The 25,085-nt window shown below is 49.5% G+C and overlaps 1 protein-coding gene across 31 annotated transcripts in view; it reads right to left on the bottom strand.

Annotated features, from left to right (window-relative positions):
• EPS15L1 (epidermal growth factor receptor pathway substrate 15 like 1) overlaps positions 1-25,085 on the bottom strand; it is a 99,727-nt gene that overhangs the window by 21,588 nt on the left and 53,054 nt on the right. For 22 of the 31 annotated variants that reach the window (XM_033401534.2, XM_004277600.4, XM_033401564.2 and 19 more), the window contains 8 exons: positions 21,671-21,832; positions 20,931-21,128; positions 19,238-19,402; positions 14,354-14,477; positions 13,405-13,455; positions 12,172-12,308; positions 7,566-7,626; positions 6,474-6,556 (listed from right to left, as the gene is read on the bottom strand). In XM_033401534.2, the coding sequence (XP_033257425.1) occupies positions 6,474-6,556; positions 7,566-7,626; positions 12,172-12,308; positions 13,405-13,455; positions 14,354-14,477; positions 19,238-19,402; positions 20,931-21,128; positions 21,671-21,832 (981 nt within the window). Of the gene's footprint in view, positions 1-8; positions 2,442-6,473; positions 6,557-7,565; positions 7,627-12,171; positions 12,309-13,404; positions 13,456-14,353; positions 14,478-19,237; positions 19,403-20,930; positions 21,129-21,670; positions 21,833-25,085 lie in introns of those variants that run through there. The other 9 variants (XR_007476171.1, XR_004475559.2, XR_004475560.2 and 6 more) reach the window with 4 other exon arrangements.

Raw genomic sequence — 25,085 nt, 5'->3', positions numbered from 1 at the left:
TAAGAGAGGACACGAAAGAGAGGCAGAGATAATCGTTAACACGGAGGCAGCGGACATCCACCGAGCCCTCCGGGCTTGCACAGCATGGCCACCACTCGGGCCCAGGGTCTCTCACAAGCCCCCCCGACTTTCCTCCACCCTCAACAGACGGGGTCCTCTGGCCAGTGAGGAGCAGCCAGCAAACACACAGAGCAAGTGAGAGTAACCCGGTGCCTCGACGGCCTTCTGACATGGGGTGGGGTGCTTCCTGCCACCCACAGGGGGATATCAGGTCTCTCCTGACCCCAGGGTCCCCTGGGCTTCCTGCTCATACTTCAGAGATGCGCCCAGCCTCTCCCCCTTCAGTCAGTGTCAGGCGCTGGGTCAGAGCGGCACCAGACCCTCTCTGTGCCCGTGGGCTGCCTGACCCAGTGGCTCAGGTCAGAGCCCACCGCAGCCCCGTGGGCACAGCCATCGCTGCCTCCAGTGGGCTCTTGTCAGCTCTGGCCCGGACCCTCCCCCAGCCTCCTCCTGCTTCCACCCACCTCCACATCTACCACCTCAGACCCAGGAGGGACCATGTCAACCAGCAACAGAGAGATGCCTGGATAGATGGGTGGGCAGGTGGGTAGATGGGTAGGTACAGCTGCCAGGCAGGTAGGGAGCTAGGTAGATGGGAGGTGGGTAGTAGCACTGAACAGCCCTGAAGCTTGAAGGTAACCTCCAAGCACTCCTCAAGTCACGCAGGGCCTCCCTCACAGCCCCTCACCACCCTACCCCCCTGCCACTGCCCAGGGCTTTAGCTTCATCCCTGCAGTTGCCCCAACCCTCTCCTGGCCAGTTCCCTGGTACCTGGAACCCCCTTGTGCCCCATCTCGAGGCCTCCATATATACAGAGTCCCCAAGTGGGGGCTCAGCCCACTCCGTCCACCTCAAGCCCCTCTTCTTCCTCAGAGACTGGCTAGACCTCACTGCCACCCCCAGAGCTCTCCCTGACACCCCTTCCCACTAACTGACTGCTCGGACATTCTGGTGGGAGCTGACGGGACACACATCATCACGCCGCAGTGACGGGTACTCAGGTCCCTCCCACCTAACTGGGGCAAGTTGCCTGAAGGTCAAGTGCCAGTGACAGGGCGCACACCTGCCAACTGCCTGCGGCGGGCAGGGACTTGTCTACCTGTGCACCCTCACCTGGAGCACCAGCACAGTACTAGGCATAACAAACCTCCACCGACAGACGGATGCGTACAGACAGCCAGAGCTGCACCCCAAAGGGAGGAGACTGCTTTCTACAGAGGTGGGAGACCACGTTTACGAAAAAGTAGAGCAAGGAGATTCATAGCTGCTAGACACTAAAGGAATTGGTGGACACGGGAGTGAAAATGCTGATACGGTCCTCAAAAAGCAAAGGAAAGGAGACGCGCAGTGGGACAGGGTGGGCCACACGCAGCAGGGGTGGAGGGGGGGGGTTGCGTGAGGAGGGGCACTTGCGATGCCCTCCCCAGTGGGGCAGGTCAAGGGACAGAAGACAAAGCAGGAACACAAGAGTGCACTTGTGGGACCTTCTTAGGTAATCTGGTTCCGACACATCACTGGAGAAGTGGGGAGAAGGGCTGATGCCAGTCACGGGGACGCGGCTCCCCCTCTTCCGGATCCGGTCACGGGGACGGGGATGCGGCCGCCTCTGCCCCTGGTACCTAGATACTAGCCTCAGGTGGGAGAGAGGCAGCCAGCCCCCAGGGAGGAGGAGGGGGCCCGGGGTGGCTGCTGCACACTCAGCCAAGCCCACTGGGCGCCCTGGTTCCTCCCCACAAGCCTCTGGGGCCGCCAGGGTAGGAGACGCTCACTCGCCAGGGTAGGAGACGCTCGCTGATCTTCTCACCACATCTTCCCAACGGCCTTGGGACAAGTCCTACTGTCACCACTTCTACCTTATACACAGGGAAACTGAGGCACGGGGAGGAGATGCAGCCTGCTAGTCACACAGCACCTCAGTGGGGGAGTCAGGGCGGGAACCCACGCCGTCCACCTCCTGGGCCAGGGCTCTCGGGCCCTGCCCTTGGCTGCTGGCAGCCCGCCGCCCGCCCCCCACGGGAGGTCTGGGGACTCTCCTCATGCCCATGAGGGAGACATGCACAGATGCAGGCAAGGGGCAGAGCAGGGCAGAAGGCCCTGGGGAGGATGGGGTCTAATGGGAAAGACTCATTTCCCTGCCAAGACCACCTGGGCCCGCCGGGAAGCTCTGAGCCAGAAGGGCTGCAATGGAGCAAGGAGGTCCCTCCCTCCACTGCTGCCGCCCCCCTTTCCCAGGCTCTGTGACGCTTGTCCTTTTCGGTACAAAAGTCTGGGAGTCTCTGCAAAGCCTGCTGCTCGAGTTTCCAGAACGTCTGCTGCAGAGCACAGTGGTTGGGATGGGATCTGGAGGCCCTGCTACCGGCTCCGTGCCTCTGTTTCCTCATCTATGAAACAACGATAATGACAGGCCCCAGCTCGCAGGGCTGTGGCAAGAAAACGAAAGGTAATGCATAAATTGCTCCAGCTGGCACCTGGACTGCATCAGCACAAAGATAGCACGATTATAATCACGCCAAGGATGTGGATGTGACTAGAACTCTCTTGGATACCCACAAAAATCTGCAAACGCTCCATCGGCCACCGATGCTTCATTTCTGCTGCTTCCCATCATTCACAGAGCCTTTCCCAGACGAAGAGAGCAGTAGAGCTAAGGTGCCGTGTCGACCAGCAGCTTAGCTCTAAAGTGAGTGGGTCAGGGTCTGCTGGTTGGGAAAGAAGACGCAGTGGGGGCTAAGGAGATGGAGAGCGAGGGAATGCTGATGCCTCTGCTTCTGCCGTTCCCAGGACACAGCCTGGGTCTAGGACTCTTGCTGCCCTCGCCACAACCTGAGACGGGCAGGAGGGAATCAAAACTAATCTTGACAGAGTGGAGGCGTGACCAGCCCCCGAGGCACCTGCGTGGGCCCCAGTTCTTGTCTTGGGTGCTGCAAAGGCACCAGCTCTGGGGAAGGGGTATAGAGGGACACCCAGGGCTCTCTGGACGTGACCCCCCCCCAGAGTTGTGGGGTGCACGGGGCCCTTGTCCACCCAGCCCGTGCAACCCCCAGCCTGGAGCGCGAGCTGCAGTGAGCCTCCCGGCTGGCTGGGGACTCCACGGGCCAAGCCGACTCTCCGCCCCCTCGTCTGTCTAAACCCACGGAGCCAGTGGGCCCGCTCCAAGGCGAAAGGGTTCCAACTGTAAGCGCCTGGTTCGGCCACAGCAGGGAATTATATCACTTCTGACACCAAAAAGCCTGCGTCATTTCCGAATCCTAATTTTCATGACTTGAAGTTTCCCAAGAAGCTTCCTTTGGGACCTGACTGGTTCCTACTCAGGCTGTGGCTTCAGGGAAAGTTGCTATTTTTAGAAGGGTTTCAGTAAAGCCGGTAGGGGCTCTCTGGCTGGGCTAGAGTGAAGTGTGCTCCAAAAAAAAAAAGAAAGAAAAAGAAAAAAGGACAGACAGAAAAGCTACTATATGAGAAGCAGCTCTAAGAGATTCACAATTTAAAGAATGGATTTAAAGCAAACGACTCTAAACTTAAAAAAAAAAAAAAAAAAGCCCTAAATAGGAACGCACGCTTGAAAAACAACTGAAAATGGGCTGACAATGGGCAGTCAAGTATTTCATAGGTGGTTTTTTTTTTAAGGCGGGAGTAAAATAATTAAGTTAGAGTCTTGTTTTTATTCTCAGATGCTCTCTGAAATCTATTTTGGGGAGTGTGTTTTTAAAGCAAGGTAATACTGTCTAGAAAAATCTTCTCGGGTGTTGAGGGACCTCAATGAAGGGTGCAAGCCCAGAGAACCTCCCAAAGGAATCTACTGGAGTCAGACTGCTGGCTGGCACTCTCCTCTAGCACTGCCAGGCAGAGGGAGGACACTCTAATTTAGGGTGAAGTTAAGAAAAGGAAAAAAAAAAAAAAAGAAAGAAAAGGAGCCAGCACGCATCGCCAGCGTGCACTGCCTCCCCACCCCACTCAGGTGGAGAAAAAATAGCGATGTTAACACACACACACACACACACACACACACACACACACACACAAACCAAGAAGTAAAAAAAAAAAAAACACCTTCTTGCCACTTACTTTCATTTCCTTCAGCATTTTATTTATATACACAATGTTGTTCTTGAAAAACAGAAAGGGAACCAAAAGGGAAAAACAGAGACCTGTGAGGTTAGGGCCCTGTATTCAATTGGGCAAGTGGCATGAGATCAGGAGCTGATGGAATCGTGGAAACAAAACAATGGAGTACTGGAGACAAACTTTCCACGGCCCCATCCAGCTCCATCCCGCCCAGCGCCACGAACAGGAAGGGACACTGGCCCTGAAGTCGCAAGTGCACGTGTGCGCAGCCTGATCTGGGACACGCGAACAAGGAGAGGGAAAGCGGAATTAGAAAAGGGAAAATGCAACCTTAGGTTAGAACGGGCAGAAGGAGGGAAGGGCCAGGTTCTGAACTGCCCGGCTCTGGGGTGTCTCTGCAGCTACGGGAAACACAGGCACTGCCTGGAGGAGGGAGACGCGGCCGTTTCTGCCATCCGGGGCCCCGCCAGGCTGGCCACCCCACACACAGCCTCAACTCAGGTGCTTCTTGAAACAGAGGACCCCGTTCATGCCCTCGTCCTTGTCCCAGCTCGGGGGCACTGCTAGCTCTCACTCCCTCCTCGGCCTTGCGCAGGGAGAGGTCCCACTTGTGCCAGCTTGAGAATACAGTGCGAAGCCCTTCCCTGGAGACTGCCGCCCCCGTGTGGCAGAAGTTTTCTCATTTCAGGCGATGGTTTCCCACCCACTAAGCACGGACAGAAGACAAGGACACATAGCTCCACTCAAGGAGTGTATGTAACAGCCACGCAGTGACGGGCAAACATGAGGGCAAATCTCAGGCCCTGGTCCCTTCTGGCTGATCCCAGATGGCGCCCCGACCGTCAGCGTCACAGTTCCCATACGAGTGATGGAGGCTCATTCCCTCCAGGCACTGGAAGGAGAGAGGCCGAAACCCCAGCACTTCTGGGCTCCCTTCTGCGGCGGCCAATGGGCAAACAGATGCTCTGCCTCTGGCCAGAAGCTACATTTGCTACCTCAACAGTTTATACTCACGCATTTCTTTGAAAACATAAACAAAATCCCAAATGTTTCTTGGAAGCCACGCACCACAATCACACATTGCTAACCACGAGTGCTCAGCGCCCAGACAGTCGTGCGCCCCTCGGGCTGAGTGAACGTGGAGGAAACACGCAGGATGCTCTGAGGAGCTGGCACGCGGGGCGAGCGGTGCCGGGGGCCCGGGACTCCCCACCGTGGGTACCCATCCCACACACTCCGGGGGGGCTCCCTCCCCACCCCACCCCCACCAGCGAGGAGACAGGAACCGTATCTGCATGTGGCCGCCCCCCAGTGCTCACGGCACCTGGGCTGGAGCAGGCGGCTGGGACAGACCGGTGGACTCAACAAAGAATGCAGGGCTTTATGGCTCCGCGGCCACAGGCCGTGCCACACGCAGCGCTTTATCTGTGACGGATCCCACCCTCACCCACCGAGGCCAAGATGCGCACACCTAACGCTGCTTCCCTTAATTCTTGGCAAAGAAACACGGGTCACGGTCAAAACCAAGGGACGCTAAAGGTTAGAACAAAGAACAGCAGACCTACTCGCCTAGGCCAACATTTTCGACTTCTTAGCAGTTTCTTCTGGAATCTACCTCTCAGTCGTGGGCCTCTACCCTTATTTCCTGATCTGTCCATTTTGGACATATCTACTGACCGACTTCCTGCTACGTTAAGCACCATCCTCCAAGCCCCTCTCGAAAGAGCTCTAACACTATCTGTGGGACTATATCCAGTCAGTTTACGTAACTATGGCCGTGTAGGCACCATCCAGTCCAACCAGGAGTGCCTATCGTCCTTCCTGAAAGGCTCACTTTTCACCTGCATATTTATTCACCGAGCCTAGCCCTCGGTTTCCACATCCTTCTCGGGTTCTGTCCATGGGCAGCTCCAGACACACCTCCCGCCTTCTGGCCCAAGGCCCACGGTTCCAGCCTCAGCGGGCTGCACGCCAGGCCTGGCCCTCAGGGCCCAAGACCTTCGCAACTTTGTTCAGTCACAGAGACGACTTTATCACCTGAGGTCTGACTGCCATCTGACACCAGTGGCAGTAGCGGGGAGCCCGCGGCGCTTACGCCTCAGGGAGGGACTCAGGGCTCTGGCAGTTTCGCTTGGAGGAAGGGAAGTGGGTCCAGCCACAGCCATGGGCACTTTCTAGACCCCGTCTGCTGACTCACGACCTCACATGAGAATACATTTCAGAGTTTGACAGGTGCCAAAGAAATACATACGTGGCATTAAACAGTTACACCTGGCAGCCCACGACAAGACCACGACAAGAGGCACAAGGACACTGGCAGAGGCACAGGGGCTCCGTGGGAAGGGCTTTACCTTGGACATCTGGCTGAAGTCGGCAAAGCCCTCAGCACTATTGAAGGACCCACTTCCGAAGGGGTCTAAGGTTCCAAAGGGACCTGCAAGCAGCACCAGCAGAGGAAGAGTTACAGGGCATTCACAGAACACGCCTCCTGGGAGCAGGGGGAAGTGTCACCTCTTGGTTCTCAATGGCCCCCAAAGCAGGAGATCCATGGAGGTCCGTTTGTTTGATGGGGTGGTGAATCGGGTGCAAGTCCTCAACAAGGCCCCCTGCCCCTGCCCACTCTGGCTCATGGTTGGTGCAGCTCAGCCAGACGGTTGGCAGCCATGAGAGCCGGCGCAGGGAGAGCCAGAGGGACTCTGCCCTGCGGCTGTGCTGCAAGCCAGCATTGTTCACCGTCACCAAAGGAGTGACAAGCACCCTGTGGAAGGAGAGCCTGCTGCCTGTCCTGCTGGATCAGGAGGGGAGAGGGAGAGGGAGGCGACCAGCCACCCACATGATTTATGTGGGGAGGTCATCTGCAGGTAGAGATTTTTGCTGAGCTTTCTCCTTTGGTGGGTGGTGCGATTTGTCCAGAATAACCCACGAGTTCACCTACGAAATCAAACTCTGCAACTAACAAGCACAAGATGTTAGGCAAGGCGGCAGTACCAAGTGGAACCTGTTTCCAAAAGCAAGGGGGAGTCCGCAAACGCTCCCCTCCCTTAAAGGCACACCTAAGAGCTTTATGCTGTGAGGGGAGGTTCCCTCAAATCCAGTGCCCATAGCACAAGCCTCAGTAGAACTTTGGATTCCTTTAGGAAAAAAAATCCAGAGGTTAGAACCAAAGATTCATAAGGAGGATTGAGCAAAGAGTAACTAGTACATTGGAGTTATTACTAAATTAATCCCTACCGCCAAGCTTCCTTTCCATCCAGTAAGATGCCAGCTATTGCTCAGAAAGATGAGCAGCCAGAGGGGAATGGCTTTGGCTGCACTGCCTCAGGCGAGGATCTGGGTGCCACTTACTAATGACATAAACACTGAGGACACACCAGATTTGGAAATGGGTGGGCCGTTCCACTGCCCGAGGAAGAGTGAGAAGGAAAATAAGCCATCAGTCTCACCTGATCCTTTTGAGGAGACACTGGAGGATGAAAAAGGATCACTGGATTCAAAGGGGTCGAGCTGAGTGAAAGGAGAGAGGAGAGAGTGAAAAGCAGTTCCTTTGTTCATCATCCATTCATTCAACCACAAACTTTCTTGACATCTATATGCACCATATCTGCTGCCCAGCCTTGGGGAGGATAAAATGATTTAAACTAAATCCCGGCAGAGTTAAATCCCAACAGACCAACCCCTCCCGCAGATAACACCTATAAACACTCTGAACTGGAAAAAAAAAAAAAGCCATCACCTGAAGACCCAGGAAGTGAACCAAAGCAGGAAGACTTTGGAAAAGAATTGAAACTTGGCACAAAAAGCAGTACAAGATTGAGTTTTCCGTTTTTTTGGTTTTTTTCCTGTGGTTCTTTTTATCTTGGCCGCGCTGCTCGGCTTGAGGGATCTCAGTTCTCTGACTGGGGATTGAACCCGGGCCACGGCAGTGAAAGCACCAAGTCCTAACCACTAGACCACTAGACCAGGAAACTTCCAAGCTTTTCCCTTTTGACAGCTACAGTCTGAGAGTACTGGAGGGCTATGACTCCAACAGAAAACTCACTGTCTTTCTGGACTGAAGCTCAGAGAAGGGAGCCCCAGGACAACCACAGCCATGAGAAAGGGATGAGGGATCTAGAAAGGAGAGGCAGAGAATGGGAGCCCCAAATGCCATGACAAGCTCTGTCCACGTCTCAGGCTCACCCCTACACTGTGTGTGGGTTGGTAGACTCAGAGCAGCCTACAGCTAAGGCCACAGGAATGAAGCCACAGGTGAGAGAGGGAGAGTTTGCAATATGAGTCTCACCAAGTTAGTTGCCTGCTGAAATAAAACCATCCACACTCTTTGGAGGAATGAAACAGAATCCAGTCTCCACAACAGAGCACTCACAATGCATAGAATATATTTTAAAGTTATTCAACATACAGAGAGAACCTGAAAAATGCGGTTCTCAAGGGAAAAGACAATCAATGGAGTCAATCTCAAGATGACCCAGATTTTGGAATTCTCAGATGAGGATGACTTTAAAGCAGCAATAACTGTGCTTAATGAGATAAAGGAAAAAACACTTAAGATGAATAAAAAGACAGGATATCTTAGTAGAGAAATGGAAACTATACAGAAGAAACATGGACATTCTCAAACAATGTAAAGTACAATATCTAGAATAAAAATTTCACTAGGTTAGCTAACCAGCAAATGACAGAAAAATGTAAGTGAAGCTGAAGATAAATCAGTAGAAATTACCCAATCTGAAGAAAAAGGAGAAAAAAAGAATGAAAAGAAACAGAGCCTCAGGGACCTGTAAAGACAATAGCAAAAGGTCTAACATCTATGTAACTCGAATCCCACAAAGAGAAGAGAGAAAATAGAATAGAAAAAAATCTTTTTTCAAAGGAATAATGGCAGAAAACTTACCAAATTTGGTGAAGACATAATTTACAGATGTAAGAACTTCAGCAAATGCCCAGCAGCATAAATACAAAGAAAAACATATCCAGAGCCTACACAAACTACTGAAAAGCAAACGTAAAGAGAGGCTCTTTAAGGCAGCCAGAGAAAAGAACATAACTATTTTTTCCTCTTTAGAATTCATACAGTGGATTAAAGCAAAAATTAAAACACTGTCTTATGGAGTTTAACATATTTAGATGTATTACGTTCATAGGACAACTATAACAGAGACGCTGCTGTTTGGGGGAGGGTGGATAAATGGACCTATATGACTACAAGTTTTATACATTTTACATTAAGTGACATAATATTAATTCCAAGTAGCCCATGATAAGTTAAGAGTGTATATAGTAATCCTTAAAGCAACCTCTAAGAAATAATGAAAAAAGGTATGGTTAAAAAAGGCCAACAGATACCAGAAAATGGAATTCTAGAAAACTTTCAAATAATCCAAAAGAAGACAGGAGAAGGGGAACAGAGGAATAAAATACAGAGGATAAAAGAAAGTAAATAATAAAATAGTAGACTTAAATCCAACCATATCAACAATTGCATTAAATGTTAACAGACTAGACACTCCATTTAGAAGGCAGAGATTTCCAGACTGGATAGAAAAGCAAGGCCCAACTACATGCTCGACACAAAAGACATCCTTCAACTCCCAGACAGGTTGAAAGTAAATGGATGAAAAAAGATATATCATGCAAAGACTACGCATAAGGAGAATGAGGTGGCTATTTTAATATGTGATAAAAATAGATTAAGACAAAGCACCAGAGGAAAAAAGGAACCCTTTACAAAGAAAAAAAGGTCACTGCATCAGGATGACACAACAATCATGAATGGGTAGGCACCTGACACAGCTTCAAAACACATGAAGTTAAACTTGACAGAATTAAGGAGGATATGGACAATTCTGCAATCATAGGAGATTTTAACACTCCTCTCTCAGCAACTGGTAGAGCTTACAAACAAACAAAAACCATAAAAATAGATGACCAGGGCTTCCCTGGTGGCACAGTGGTTGAGAATCTGCCTGCCAATATAGGGGACACGGGTTCGAGCCCTGGTCTGGGAAGATCCCACATGCCACGGAGTGACTGGGCCCGTGAGCCACAACTACTGAGCCTGTGTGTCTGGAGCCTGTGCTCCGCAACAAGAGAGGCCACGACAGTGAGAGGCCCGTGCACGGCGATGAAGAGTGGCCCCCACTCGCCACAACTAGAGAAAGCCCTCGCACAGAAACGAAGACCCAACACAGCCAAAAATATAAATAAATAAATGAGTTAATTAAAAAAAAAAAATAGATGACCAGTCCTGTAACAAACCATAATGGAAAAAGTGTATATATATATATATATATATATATGTATATATGTATATATGTATATATGTATACTGAATCACTCTGCTGTACATTAGAAACTAACACAATATTGTAAGTCAACTATACCTTACATTTTAAAAAAAGGAAAAAAGGGGAACTCCCTGGCAGTCTAGTGGTTAGGACTGGGCACTTTCACTGCTGCAGCCTGGGTTCAATCCCTGATCGGGGCACTAAGATCCCGCAAGCCGCATGGTGTGGCGAAAGGGAAGAAAATATAGACAATCAGAACAACCACCTTGACCTAACTGGCCTTTACAGAACGTTACACCCAACAACGGCAAATAGACATTCTTCTCAAGTGTACAAAGTATGTTCACCAACACAGACCATAAAACGAGTCTCAATAAATCTAAAAGGACTCAAAACATACAAAATATGTCCTCTAATAACAGTAGATTTAATTAGAAATCAGTATTATAAAATACCTAGGGGGAAAAAAAAGTATCTCGAAATGAAACAATATACTTTAAATAATCCAGGTTCAACAGAGCATTCACAAGGAAAACTGGAAAATATCTCAAAATGAATGACAATGAAGATACAACATACCAAAATGGATGGAATGCAGCTAAAGCAGCACCTCAAAAGAAATGCATAGCTTTAAACACTCATATTAGAAAAGAAGATCCAAGACCAATGACCTAAGGTTGTATCTTAAGAAGTTAGAAACAAAAGAGCAAAGTGGGAGGAAGGAAATAAAGAGCAGAAATCAGTGAAACAGGAAACAAACAGGAGAGAAAATTAACACAGCCAAAAGTTGGCTCGTGGAAAAGATCAACAAAATTGATAAACGTAGATAACACAGACCACCAACACCAGCGATGAAAGGGGGGGATCCCATGACAGGTCTCGCAGATAGAAACGTTACAGGTTAATCCCTGCCTTCAAGGAGCTCTGGGGCCCGTGATACATACCAGTAGGTCCATGGAGAAGTGAAAAACTAGGGAATGGGTAAGGTGGGGACAGAGATGCAGCCTAGAACGTGAAGGAAGGCTATACATTGCCCTCACTTAGACACAAAAATTCTCTATTCAATCACAAAGTTACTGTTTGCTTTTTAAATCCTCATTTACACCAATTTAAACCAGTCTGTTGAGTCTAACGTGCAAAACGCATGGTTTACTACTTGCTGGGGGGCGGGGGAGCACACTAAGTGCAGCCAGGCTGTGGGTCTGGACTTCCTCCTGCCATGGCGGGGACCCACTGAGGCTGGCTGATGCCAATGTCACCATTAGTGCTTTGCACTAGGAAGATGGCAGGAGCAGTCACATGGAAACCTGTGGGAGTGTGTGGTGCTCTATTTTGTCTTTGTTGGGAGGTGGAGTGGCACTGGGGGCAGACGACAGAGCAGAGAACCCAGCAGGTGGGCCTGAGCTGAAGTAAAGGGGCACAGAAAGGGACAGAGGAATGACAGCTGTTCAGGACACAGCCCGCCCTGACTTGGGCTCACTGGACTGCTGGATGTGACACCTTGCTTCGTGGGACAAGCCTCTGTAGGGATCGGCAGAAACGGTCACCTTGCTATGCAGTAACGAGGCTTGGCCTTCGAGCCAGCCCCTGGGGAATCCCCTGGCCTTGCACAGCCCTCATTCGTCAGGCTTAGCACTCACAGTCTGAGTGATGGAGGCCCTGACTCGGTCCACGGAGGGTGGGGAATGGAAAGGGCTGCCTTCACACACGCAGAGTATGCAGACGGGCAGCACCAGAAGGCAGCCTCTCCGGGGTCACTCACCTTTGAAGGTAAGGAAGGGTTTTTCGTGAATGGGTCTGAGGTAAATGGGTCGTTCTTTGTCTGTTTCTTAAAGAAGTCGTCGGGGGCAGAGCCATGGAATGGGTCATTTTCTTTGAAAGGATCCCCTCCGAATGGATCTAGGTGTTTTGGAAAGAAGAAAAAAATGCCCCATGAATAAACATTATGCCTAAGTGAAAGAACCCAAATATAAAAGAACACACAACTGACTGGCACTATTTACATGAGAGTCTAGAAAAGGTAAAAACCGTAGTGGCAGAAAGCAGGTCAGTGGTTGCCAGAGACCTGGGGGGGAAGGGGGTGGGGGAGACCAGGGAACCTTCTGGATAATGGAAATGTTCTCTTTCTCACACAACTATACACATTTGTCAAAACTTATCCAGTTCTGCACTTAAAATGGGTGAGTTCTGTTGTGTGTTAATTATACCTCTCAATAACACTTGATTTCAAAATAAAATGAGTAAATCCATAAGGACAGAAAGCAGGGGCTGGAGAGTGGGACTAGGGAGACTGCTCACGGGGACAGGGTCTCCTTTTGGGGTGATGGAAATGTTCTGGAGCTACACAGAGGTGGTGGCTGTGTAACACAGTGAATGAACTAAACGTCACTGAAATGTGGTTAATCTGTGTTATGTGAATTTGTTAGTTTTGTGTTATGTGAATTTCACCTCAATAGAAAAAACGAATACAAGGGGAAAAATTAGATAAATGGGCAGCATGATCCCAACACCATGCCCAGGGTGCGTTCATTCTCCTCGAACGTGAGGTGTGGGCCTGGTGACTATAGGAGGGGCAAGCCACCATCACCAGCAGGGAACAAGATGCTAGGCTTTTATGCAGTGCGATGCTGTCCTTCCCAGTCCACTCCCTGGTATGTGTGGGCAGAAGTGCCACCGCATGTGGGTACCAACGGGACACCCTGATGCCACCACAGGTGACACAAGTGGGCACAAGTGTCCAAACAGTGGCCTAGCTATCAGGGGCTTCTTTCCTAGTTCTAATTCTCATCATGCTGTGCGACTGGCAAGAAGGGGCACCAGACTGTGAAAGGGAGGGACAATGGAGGTTCCTTCAGAAACTGACCTGGCAAAGGAGGCTGCAAGGTGTTTCCCCATTTCCCTCAACCTGAACTAGGAATGGGAATATTCTGAGAGCCAGTCCACAAAATGTTTCTTTTAACAAAGGCTTAGGCTTTTTTTTTTTTTTTTTTTTTACCTGTTGAAGCCGTCTGTTGTTCGGCAAAGGGGTCGCTCTGGAACGGGTCACCTGGATTTAGAGGAGAGAGGACCGTTCAGGTCTATGGTAGACATGACCTTGGCAGAGCAAAGTGGGGAAGCAGGGGCAGCCACTGACTAAGGCAGTTTGTCATGGCGAGGACAGCTAAGATAAAATGAAAAGTATTGTTGGCTGCTCAACACGGGCCTAAATCAAGGAAAGTGTAGGGCACGGCTGAATTCACTCTCTCTTTCTACACAGTGCTTTACTCTCCTGTCTCACCCCCGTGCCTCCCCGTCACTTCCCAGGGCTCCAAGAACCTGGGACCCCGGAGCTGCCCCATCCTCAGCCGCATGGTACATCTGAGTTTCGGGACTGCCTGACTCATCTCTCAGAACTAAGGTGCTTCCACTCCAAATCTGAAACTGGAAAGGCACTCCCTCTGCCCTCTCCCTGCCCTGGTATTTTTCTCAGAAAAGTACAGATAGCCTTCTTGGAAATACTGTTTTGCTCTGCAAAAACTGAAGAAACTTAGGAAATCTTGTTTCTAGAATTCTTCTTATTCTTGACTCGTGTGTGGATCCAGATGAACTCACCACGTTAAGACCTTAGATGTTTACGTGGGGATCTGCTGTTTACTAGGTGGTTCCATAATCACCACTACGTCTGATTATCTTATCAATCCCGAGAGGTGGATGGGAACTGAAGCATGCAGAGTCTCAGGGTCAAGCAGGCCACCCTTGAACGTGGATGTCTCTTGGTGAGCCTGGAGCTCTTCCCACCCCCTCCCCTCAACACCACAGCTCTTTAGATAACCAGGTGGGGTGAAAAACTCAAGAGGCCCATTAGGCTCAAAGAATTTCTTTCCTCCTAACTGTTCTAGTCACTGGACAACCCTAGGGGGCACAAAACAGCCTTTCAATGATAAAGTGGGTGCCAAATGAGATACCTTTGAAGGGATCGGCTCCTTTAAATGGGTCAGATTTGAAGGGGTCTTCTGCCTGAAAAGGATCCGGATGCAATTCTTGGGTGTTGTTGCTAAATAACAAGGCTTTATTTTTGAAAGGATCGTCCTATAATTTTGTGAAGAGACAGGACAGGAATTTAATTATTTCAGATTTGAAGCAAAGTACAGAATTCTATACCTAACTGGTATATTTTCCCTGTAAATGATGTGATCCTAAAGAGAGTAATTTTTTTAAAAAACCATAGAAGATGGACTTTAGTTAATGACAACATGTCGACAATGGCTCATTAGTTATGATAAATGTACCATACAAGATGTTAATAATAGGAGAAGCTGGGTGTGGGGTACATGGGAACTCTCTGTACCATCTCTGCAACTTTTCTATAAGTCTTCTAAAATTAAAAAGTTTATTTAAAAATCATTGAGTGGAAGCAACCCAAGCGTCTACTGATGGATGAATGAATAAGCAAAATGTGGTATGTACATACAATGGAATACTATTCAGCCTTAAAAAGGAAATTCTGACACATGCAACACAGATGAACCCTGAACACATTATGCTAAGTGAAAGAAGCCAGTCACAAGAAGACAAATATTGTGTGATTCTACTTACATGAAGTCCCTAGAGACATCAAATTCATAGAGACAGAAAGCAGAATAGTGGGTGCCAGGGACTGGGGGAGTGGGGAGGGGGAGTTACTGTTTAATGGGTATGAAAAAGTTCTGGCGCTTAGTGGTACCATGTGAATAAACTTAACACTACTGAACTGTACAATGAAAAATGGTTAAGATGGTAAATTCTACATTACGTGCCTTTTGCCACAATTAAAACAAAAAAATCGAGTCAGAAAAAAAGTCATGTTTTTGGAAATGTCAGAAAGAAAATGTAACGAGCCACCGACGACTGCAGCCGGAGGCCTTGTCCAAAGGTGTGCCTCCCTCAAACACCTCCTCAGAGTGTGTTACCTACGTGGGCATTTTCAAAAATGCTGTTTCCACACCAAGAAACATGCTGGCTATTTGCATCCTGAGAGGAAATGAGTGCTTACGCAGTTAGAACTACTAGAGCATGTGCAACACTTTGCATTTTTTTTTTAAAGTGCTTATTTCTAGAAACAAACAAGAATATTTAAATCAGAAGGGAAAAAAACTGGCGTTTGAAGAGCACGTCTTTATAGTGGAAAATGACCTGAAAGGGCTGGGGAGAGGCTTCACAGTACACATAGGGCCGGTGTACTTGGTTCAGAAATACTGAGATATTTTGGTTAATGAAGACACACCCTCAGTGAAAACATGAAGGTTTCACTATGATGTTAAAAAGCACAACATCCTCACTGAATCTGGCAAATGTGTCAGCATCCTCGGGGCTGGCAAACTCAGCCATTATTCCAACTGACCAAAACCAAATGATTAAAGAGCTGGGCTTCCGTGAAAATACAGGGCAATGACGTCAAAGGGGCCAAAGGAAGATTCCTGACGAGGCTCCTACCACCCTGGGCCAGTTGACTTCAGGGAGCAGGACGGATCTCAGAGGCACCAGGCTAACAGGAAGCCCAAGGCTTCGGAAGGACTGACCAACACCCCTGCCCTCTGATGAATACGGAACGATTTTCCTTACCTGAGAAAGATTATCTGGAGCCTCCAACCACAGGGTTTCCCAAGGTGGGGAAAATAAGCCAGTTCTTAGGCAAGTAAGTACCGATGTCTGCAAGAACTGTGTCTGATAGCAGGGCAAGGACTCAGTAAGGACGTCGTACTGCTAACTACTGTGACATGCCCGCGCCAGCAAGCACCCAATGGGGTTCTGAGACACAGATCAACATGATGGAGAAGTCATAATCTAAGGAAGCCAGGAGGCCGGTGTGGAAGATAAACCTCTCGCACTGCAGCCCGGGGGAAGGAACGTATCTGTTCCAGAAGAACAGAGAGAGATGATGTATGAGGTGGATAAAGTAGTGAGTTAAGAATGACAACTTGGCCTCAGTGTGGAAGCTTCTGTTTAGTTTTTAATTAGCACTGAAGTACAAATGGGTTGTGTTGTTTTGTTTTTGTTTTTATAATGTTTTCAATTGCCACTTGGAAGACTGACAAATAACAGTGGACAATGGCAGAGAAGAGACTGATCCTGGGGGGTCTGGCCCGAAATCCCCTGAGCGGAAAGTCAAGTCTGCAATCTCTCTCTCAGGAGCAACTGTTTGCCTAAGGCAGCAACCACTCCCTCCCCTTCAAAGGAGAAGCCTAAGAAGACCCCGGCAGGATTCATGTGGTTAGGGTAACCACAGGTGGTTTGGATTCCATTTCACAGATCCAGAGCAGAAAACTAGATTTCCCCTGGTGCAGAGAGGCCGTAAACTCCACCATCCACTGACCTCCTGCCAATGAGCACGGAGCCGTCTGCCCGCTTGGGAGACGCAAGTGCAGCTGCCAAGCACGGGGTGAACGATCCCACCCGTGGCAGAGGGAGAACACCTCGAACAATGAGTTCTGGTCTTAATCACTGCACTTCTTGGGAAACAGACATGACAACTCTGAAAGGGCATCTAGGTGACATTCTGTGACGTTCCTTCCCTTTAGATGGGGGCTAGGCAGTGGTGTGCTGGTGAACCAGCGCTCTGGGGGAAAAAAAAAAAGCCCTGATTGTTAGCCTCTGCCAGTTCCCATGGTGTAGCTACTCCCACCATGGTTGACGTCCAGTTACCAAAGGTTGAATAACAGCTTACAAAATTCCTATTTAATAATCGGCTCTGGAGAGTCAATAAAACTGGCTCCAGCACTCCAGGGGCTGGATGTGACAGACAAGCCCTTCTTTCATGATGAGTTCTCGGCGAGACTGAAGGCTGGGATGATTTATTACCTTCTCTCTAGTAGACCGGTTGGCCGAGTGCTGACTCCAAGGACAAGAGGCCAGTATTCTCATCAGTGGATGACAGATAAGAAATAAATATGGCTTTAAGAATCCTGCTGTCTTGGACAAAGTAAAATCATGTGAGCCTAACACTAAACTTAGTAACTTTAGTAAAACCGTCCAGACTTAGAAAGTTCTAGACGCACCTCTTTGGTTACACTTGTTCTCAAGAAACTAAACTCCTCACTTTCATCCCCTCAAAGAGAACTAAGAGAGGTCCCTCTCCTCCGGAGCAGTCCTGAAATGTCCAGGAGTAAACAAAAAGCCCTCTTCAAAGTGTTTATTAAGAAATGGAAACAAACCAAAAAGTGCTTTAAAAACTGTATTTGTACAACAAGATAAAAATAGTTTTTCTCTCAAACACTGGTTTTGAGTTTCTACGTAACATATGCGACGTCGACATTTCAAGATGAACTGACTATCATGTAAACTGTGCCCGCTAATGAGATGAATAAAAATAAAGGTAAAAAAATCTGTGGGGGGCAGGAGAGGGGAGGGAAGTCCCATGCTGCTTTCAAACTGCCACTTCACTGTCAACTTTTTATCCAAGGAAACCAAACTTATCAAAGCCTGCGAGAGGGTTTAAAAGTGAGCTGTTCCATGAACTAAGACGGAACAGGGCAAGCCAAGAGCCGTGTGAGGGCACCAGTGACAGAGGGAAGAATCAGAGCAGGGCTAAGAAGCTGAAACGCACACTCTGAGACAGACAGCCAAGCAGGAAATTCTGCCTCACTCGGTTCAGGAAGAAGGAACGTTCACAGTCTCTATGTAGACGGTAAAGCTGACGAAGCTGACAGCGGGCCCAGGAGCAGATATGGAATTCACTCGTTTACAATTCCCTGAGGAAAGGAATGTGTGAATGGCGGAGGGAGGCAGTGACGGCCAGAGACAGGAGACAGATGAGAACACCAACAGGTCTTCTGCAATCCGGGGGGAGGAGGCGTAAGCTTCCCCATAAATCCTTGGGACTGAGCACTTGGCTACTGAGAAAAGAAACATGTCAAGAAATGCACAGAAAGAGCCGAGTCTCACATGAAGAGAGACAGAGAGGCTGAATTATTACAAGGAGGGGAAGGAATCCATGAGGCAAACAGGGCCAGGAGCAAGAGCCTGGGAGAGAGAGATGGCAGTGCGGGGCGTGCGGTGAAAGGCTTTGGGAGCAGAGCACGACGAAACCACGGAGACCAACAGCATCCCACTGGCTCCCGCAACAGCACAGAGATGCACAAAGACACTCTCGTCAGCCAGAGTAAACTGCAAAACGGCACACGCCAGGGCTCAGGGCTGCTACGGCCAACTCTGGCAGGAACAAAGGACAAAGTAACACTGCTGGATGTCAGCAGCCTGAAGGCCTGCAGAAACCTAAGAGGCCAACGGCCTCTCTCGGGCCTTCACCAGCACCCCCAGGGTCATGAGGTTTGAACCCAAGTGCCAAAGTCTCAAACGTAACCAAGATTTCAGGAGAGAGGCCAATTCATAGGTGATACAGCAACACCCCAGGAGGGCTGTCATTGTTCTTGATCTTTACCTATACGTGTGATTTTCAAGGTGCTCCTTGTAGAAACACAGAAACACACACACACACACACACACACATTCCTCCAAACTCCCAATTAGTAGGATGCGGGGTTTCACAATGTATGAGAGTTGATCCAATTTTGGTTAAGTTTGGGAAGTCCTCCAAATTTGGGTGATCAGCTCACGGAGATGGAGGTCTTTACAAACTGGTCTTAGAAAGGATTCAGGCCTATCCTTGGCTTTGTCCCAGACACCAGGATGGAGTGTGGCCCCGGACGCCAGGCTGCAGGGCTGGTGGGGACACGCAAAGCAGCAGCGAAAACAAGAAACACCCTGCACTTGAACAGAATCGAGGCTGGCAAGTGCTGGATCAAGCGGGCAGGGCCTTCTCTGATCCCAGTGTGGGGCCGGGACCTTTACATTTACATTTATTCAACCTTTACCATGGCTCCAAAACCGCCCCTCTCTGTCAGGGAGACGCCCTCGCTCAGCTCTGCTAAGTTGGTCAAACTGGCGCCGTGGGCCCCGTCGAGCACCTCATCATACTGCTCCAGACTCCTCTGGGCTTCCTGGTGGCTTTCGTGCAGCTGGGAAAGCTTGCTTCTTGCCTGTACAATAAAGACATTGTTGGCATCAAGTAGGGTTTAGGAAAAAAGTATTAGGCAACACATTTTTTTCTCCTAACATCCAACCCCGGACGATTCACGATGGTAACTGAATTACCCATCTACGGACTAGACAATCCCTGTTGCCATGTTTATGAGACGCGAGACCACTTGTAAACCAAGACGAGACCCTTCTGCTGCCCCAGGCGGTCCCTGAGAAAGGCAAGTGTTCAGACATTTGGCGACTCGGAAGGAAGTGGAATGGGACAAAATCCAGATGCACAATCTATTCAAAGTGATGTTCAGCGGTCACCTTCCTTCGTGGGATTTTATTACCCCATTTGCTCCTCCTTGTTCCTGGAGGAGGCACGTGAGGCCAGGGGAAGGAAGGCAATCTGTGACGTCAGACAGACCCCAGCTTTATCTTAACTGTCTCATATGCACTGGTGATCTAACCTCTCTGTTTCCTCTTCTCCAAGATGGAGCCCTGGAAATGACGGGTAAAACCCCTCTTGCGGTGTCCGGCAGGGTGGGCCTTAATAAGCAGCAGCTATCATTTTTAATATCGTTATCATTATCACTAACATACATTTATGTCTTGGCTCCTACCTATGTTTTATAAACTCCAAAGGCTGGGAGGGAAAAGACATAAGATAACCCTACAGGTATTAATTAACAAAAAAGCACAATATATGGCATTAAATCCCTGAGATTTGAGTTTGTGATCAACTTTTGCCAGTAAACTGGCAAAAAGAGCAAAGAGATCAAGTCAGTCAAAAGAAAGGAAGCACGAACACGCATTTAGATACTGCCAAGGTCTAACAAACATCACCCTCACTCTGTAGGTGGGACACTCGAGGGCGAGCAAGGAGGCCTTTAGCCGTTACATACAGGGGAGCAGGAAAAGAGCTCTTCCTCTGCTGGTGGGCAGCGGCCACAGGCCTCAAGGCCTTCACCCCAGAGCGGGACAGGGAGGGGTACTTGGACAGGGGCCCATGTGGGGCGATGCTCCTGAGAGGATGGGGCCTCCTCGGTGTGCTGGTCTTCGAACTATCAATACATGGGGACAGACGGGTGCTGGAAGGTGTCTTGGACTCTGTCCCTCTTGCTTGTACAAGGACCAAGGTTGGGGAGAGCATGTCCTGAACCCAAGGCTCTCTCCAAATGAGTTAACTTAATGTCCTCACCCAGACCCCACCCGCTCCACAAAAATGATGTGCACTCAGGCAGGGAAGTGGAAGGCCGGTGAGGCAAAGCAGACACCACCAGGCCAAAGTCAACACGATGGTGGAACGCACGCTGGGGGGGTTCTCAGCACTTCACCTTCAGGCTGAATGAAGGCTTCCAAGAAGAAAGGGAGGTGGGTGAGAGCAAAGAAAACAACTACTGCGGCGCAGACACCTGGGACCGCTGGTCGCACACCCCTCTGTGACTGCTTTGCTCGTGGCAGCCACCCCGCTTGGCAGGAGACCCCAGAAACCCCCGGCCACAGCCAGTGGTGGCAGGCCCCGCCCCACTCCCTCGGAGATACCTGGTTGATTTCGTCTTGCGTGGATTTCAGGGACTTGATGATGGTTTCCAGTTGAACTTTCCCAGCCTGAATGCTCTGCTCCAGCTGCGTCTCCTCCTGCTGCAGTCGGTTCAGCTCAGATTTGGCCCGGTTCAGGTCGTCTTCCTGGGACTTGAGGTCGGATTCCTGGGACTGGATCTGAGTCTTCAGTGAGGAAATCTGAAAAGAGATGAAACACGACTTCGAGGAAGAATTCTGGCTCATGTTCTTGAAACAAGCTGACCCAGGGAAGAGGACACCAGCCTGAAAGCCCGACGCCTGGCTTCCTTTACATGGACCCCTCTCCACACCCGGGACAAGCATAGGCAATCTGTCTGTCCCCTGGGGCTGAATGTCCCCACAAGAGGCCTCAGACCAGGATGTAAGGGTTTTACAGTCTGCTGAAGCTGCAGCCTCCCTGGTTTGTAACAAGCAGCTAAGACACCAGGGGAGGGGAGACACGTGCCCACACCGTGCTGTGGGGCATGGGTCAGGGTGGTGTGCACACACGGGTTCATGCTTATACATGTAACATGGTGGATGAGACTGAGGTCAGGCCACAAATGCTTGGACACTTTTCCACATGATACGTTCAACTACTCTATTAAACCAGTAGACATCTCAGCCTTGAGCTGAGACGGTCATGGTGAGCTCAGGGAAGCCTGTAAGAAGCCTCCTTCCCCTGCTGGGCTCAGCGGGGAGAGGGGGGGATGATGACTTACCATCTGGGTCTCATCCTGGCACTTCTGCCTGACGTCACTCAGCATGTCTCGGAGCTTGGCCTTTTGCTGATCCATTTCGTCCAGGCGGTCTTGGGCGTCCTGTTTCTGAGCTTCCAGCTCTTGCAAACTGCTTGTTTCCCGGTCTAAATCATTTTGCAATTCCTAGGGGAGGGTGGCATGAATTTACTCGAGACTTGTTCACATGGGGCACGTCCAAGCTAACACTGTCTCAGCCTGGGCTGGAGCCCCCAAGATGTCCTACAAAACCGCACACTCCACAGGGAATACCACACACATCTCAGTGTGGTGGCCCCAGCTGAATCTCTCACTAAGTCCCTCAGCAAATACTTACTGATGGCCTAAGAGAGGCCAGGCACCAGGAGTGGGGCTGGGCTCCTGGCAAGAAGAGCTCTCCAGTGACATGTGGTCATCATTGGGGCGGGAAGGGCATCACCCAGACACGAACTGAGACGAACATGGGATAGCATGGGTCAGACTGTCAGTCAGAGTCACGGGGGCATGGGGAGACCATACTGATGCTGCACAGGTGGACAAGAGCTCAAGGAAGCACCACTTCGACGAACCCAAAGGACGAGCAGGTGGTAGCCAGGAAAAGAGCCAGGAATGTGAAGAGTGGACGGGGCCGCAGAGGACCCCAAAGAGAAAGGGGTGCCGTGCTCCAGCTGGATCAAAGGAAAGCGGGCCGAGGGCACCAGAGGCCCCACAGGCCATGCCAAAGACGGCACTGGCTTCTGCAGCAGGAAGCCCCTGCAGACATCTAAAATGGGAGCAGGACATGATGATTCTCAGCTGCTAAAGCTCCTCCACGTGGGCTGTATCTAACGAGATGACCAGTGCGGGTGTCTTCAGACTCGACTGTTAGACTTCTAGGGAAAGGATCCTAGAGGGGGATGGCGCAAGTGAAAACGTGCAATGTTTGTGATGGCAAGATCTGTCAACAATGCAAACTTCCACAGGCGGAGTTGGCTGGTCTTGTAGCACAGCCCACCCTGAGGGACACTCCACCTTGTAACCGAGTTATAATGTGAAATGAACGAGGCATGCAGCAGAGCACACATGTGAGGCACAGTGGCATTTGTGCAATCAGGAAGGGGGGAATATGCACAGACGTCTCTCCTGACACACACACACATGACCTTCCTGGAAGGCCTCATGGGAGCTGATGGACTACACCTCTGCAGGTACAGGGGAGGGCAGGAGGCGTCCATTTTCAACCAGGCGAATGTCTTATGGGATGTCTTACCTACCTGTAAGATAGATAACTAAAGCAGGGATGGGATGGGAGGGGAGAGCATGGCCTATGGGGCTGACAGTGGGGAGGGGACTCAAGCTGGGGCCGAGGGAGAGGTGATGGCAGCCTGGGTGAGGTTGTGGCCGTGGGTATCAAAGGAAGGGGCGGACTTGAGGGGACTGTTGGGCGGTCAGGGAGGACAGGAGTGGTGAGGCCAATCCCCAGGGCTGGCCGGGGCTGCTGGTGGCTGACGTCATTTCAGAAGAAAACTCGAAGGAGGTGCAGGGTCTCCCTCTCCCTGCTTTGAGGACAAAAAAATCACGGCTCTCTCTCTCCTCTCTCAACAGCCAAAACACACCTCTGAGCTATTTTGGGGGGCTAGGTTCTCTGCTCCCCAGTCTCCTTGTCCCCGACCTTTAAGAACAGACCTCAAGTCCGACAAGTTTGGGAGAGCTAACAATGAATGTCTGATAGGAAGCTAATGGCAGAGTAGGGAATGTGGGTTTGCCACATCTGAGGGAAGGACAAGTGATGGGGAAGGGGGAGACGAAGGAGGAAGGAGGGTCAGGCCTACCGTAGCCATGGAAAAGCCCATGGGAAGATGACCTGCCAGCTTCTGGTTAGGAAGAGCACTGGGGTCAAAGTGGGGGAGGTGTCTGAGCAAAGAGAAGACAGAAAAAACCCAGACAACCTACAGACTCAGAGCAATCCCCACTGGAACGCCAGCCAGCTTCTGACAAGCAGATTCCAAAATTTATAAGGAAACGAAAGGGACCCAGAATAGCCAAAACAGTCTACGGCCACACCACGCGGAATGGGCCCGATCTCATCAGGAGAGCCAAAACAAGCTTGAAAAATACGAGGCTGGAGGACTCACACTTGCCGATTTCAAAACTTACTGCAAAGCAACAGTAATCAAGACAGTGTGATACTGGCATAAGGAAAGGCAGAAATCAGTGGGATAGGACTGAGAGTTCAGAAATAAATCCACATGTCTACGACCAACGGATTTTTGAAAACGGTGCCAAGACCATTCAGTGGGGGCAAGATTAGTCTCTTTAAGAAATGGTTCTGGGACAACGGGCCCTCCACATGCAAAACAATGAAGTTGGACCCCTACTTCATACATTACGTACAAATTCACTCAAAATGGATCAAAGACCTAAATGTAACAGCTAAAACTATAAAACTCTTAGAAGAAAATGTGTGGTAAATCTTTGTGACCTTGGATTTGGCAATGGGTTCTTGGATATGATACCAAAAGCAAAAGCAAAAGCAAAAAAATGGAATAAATAACTGGAAAATTTTAAACCTTTGTGCTTCAGGGAATTCCCTGGCAGTCCAGTGGTTAGGACTCCTCACTTTCATTGCCGAGGGCCCGGGTACAACCATCAAAAAAGTGAAAAGACAACCCAAAGATGGGGACATAATATTTGCAAATCATTTATCTGATAAGGGAATTTATCTAGAAAATATAAAGAACTCTTACAACTCAACTATAAAAAGGTAAATAACCCAATTTAAAAATGGGCAAAGGATCTGAATTAGCTTTTCTCCAGAGAAAATACACAAATGGCCAATAAGTACGTGAAAAGATGCTCATCAACATCAGGGACAGCATCAATGAGACACCACTCCACACCCACTAGGAAGGCTATAATAAAAAATGGAAAATACCAAGTGTTGGCGAGGATGTGGAGAAAGTGAGAATGAAAAATGGTACAGCCACTTTGGAAAACAGTCTGGCAATTCCTCAAAGGGTTAAACATACAGTTACCATGTGACCCGCAACTTCACTCTTAAATGTATATATATACACACACACCTAAGAGAAGTGAAATCATATATCCACACAAAAACTTGCACATTAATATTCACAGTGGCATTACTTGCTATAGCTAAAAAGTAGAAAAACACAAACAACCATCAACTAATGAAGCAATGAATAAAACAACCATACACTGAAGCATTATTCAGTCATAAAAAGGAATGAAGCACTGACACATGCAACAACATGAATGAACCTTGAAAACTACACTGAGTGAAAAGAGGCCAGACTCAAAAGGCCATATAGTATGTGATCCCATTGATATGAAATGTCCCAAACAGAAAAATCCAGAGAAAAGAATGTAGATCAGTGGTTGCCAAGGGCTGGGGAAGGAC

Source organism: Orcinus orca, chromosome 3 (genome assembly GCF_937001465.1).
Source record: "Orcinus orca chromosome 3, mOrcOrc1.1, whole genome shotgun sequence".
Taxonomy (NCBI): Eukaryota; Metazoa; Chordata; class Mammalia; order Artiodactyla; family Delphinidae; genus Orcinus; species Orcinus orca.
This window is presented reverse-complemented; position numbering and strand designations above follow the sequence as displayed.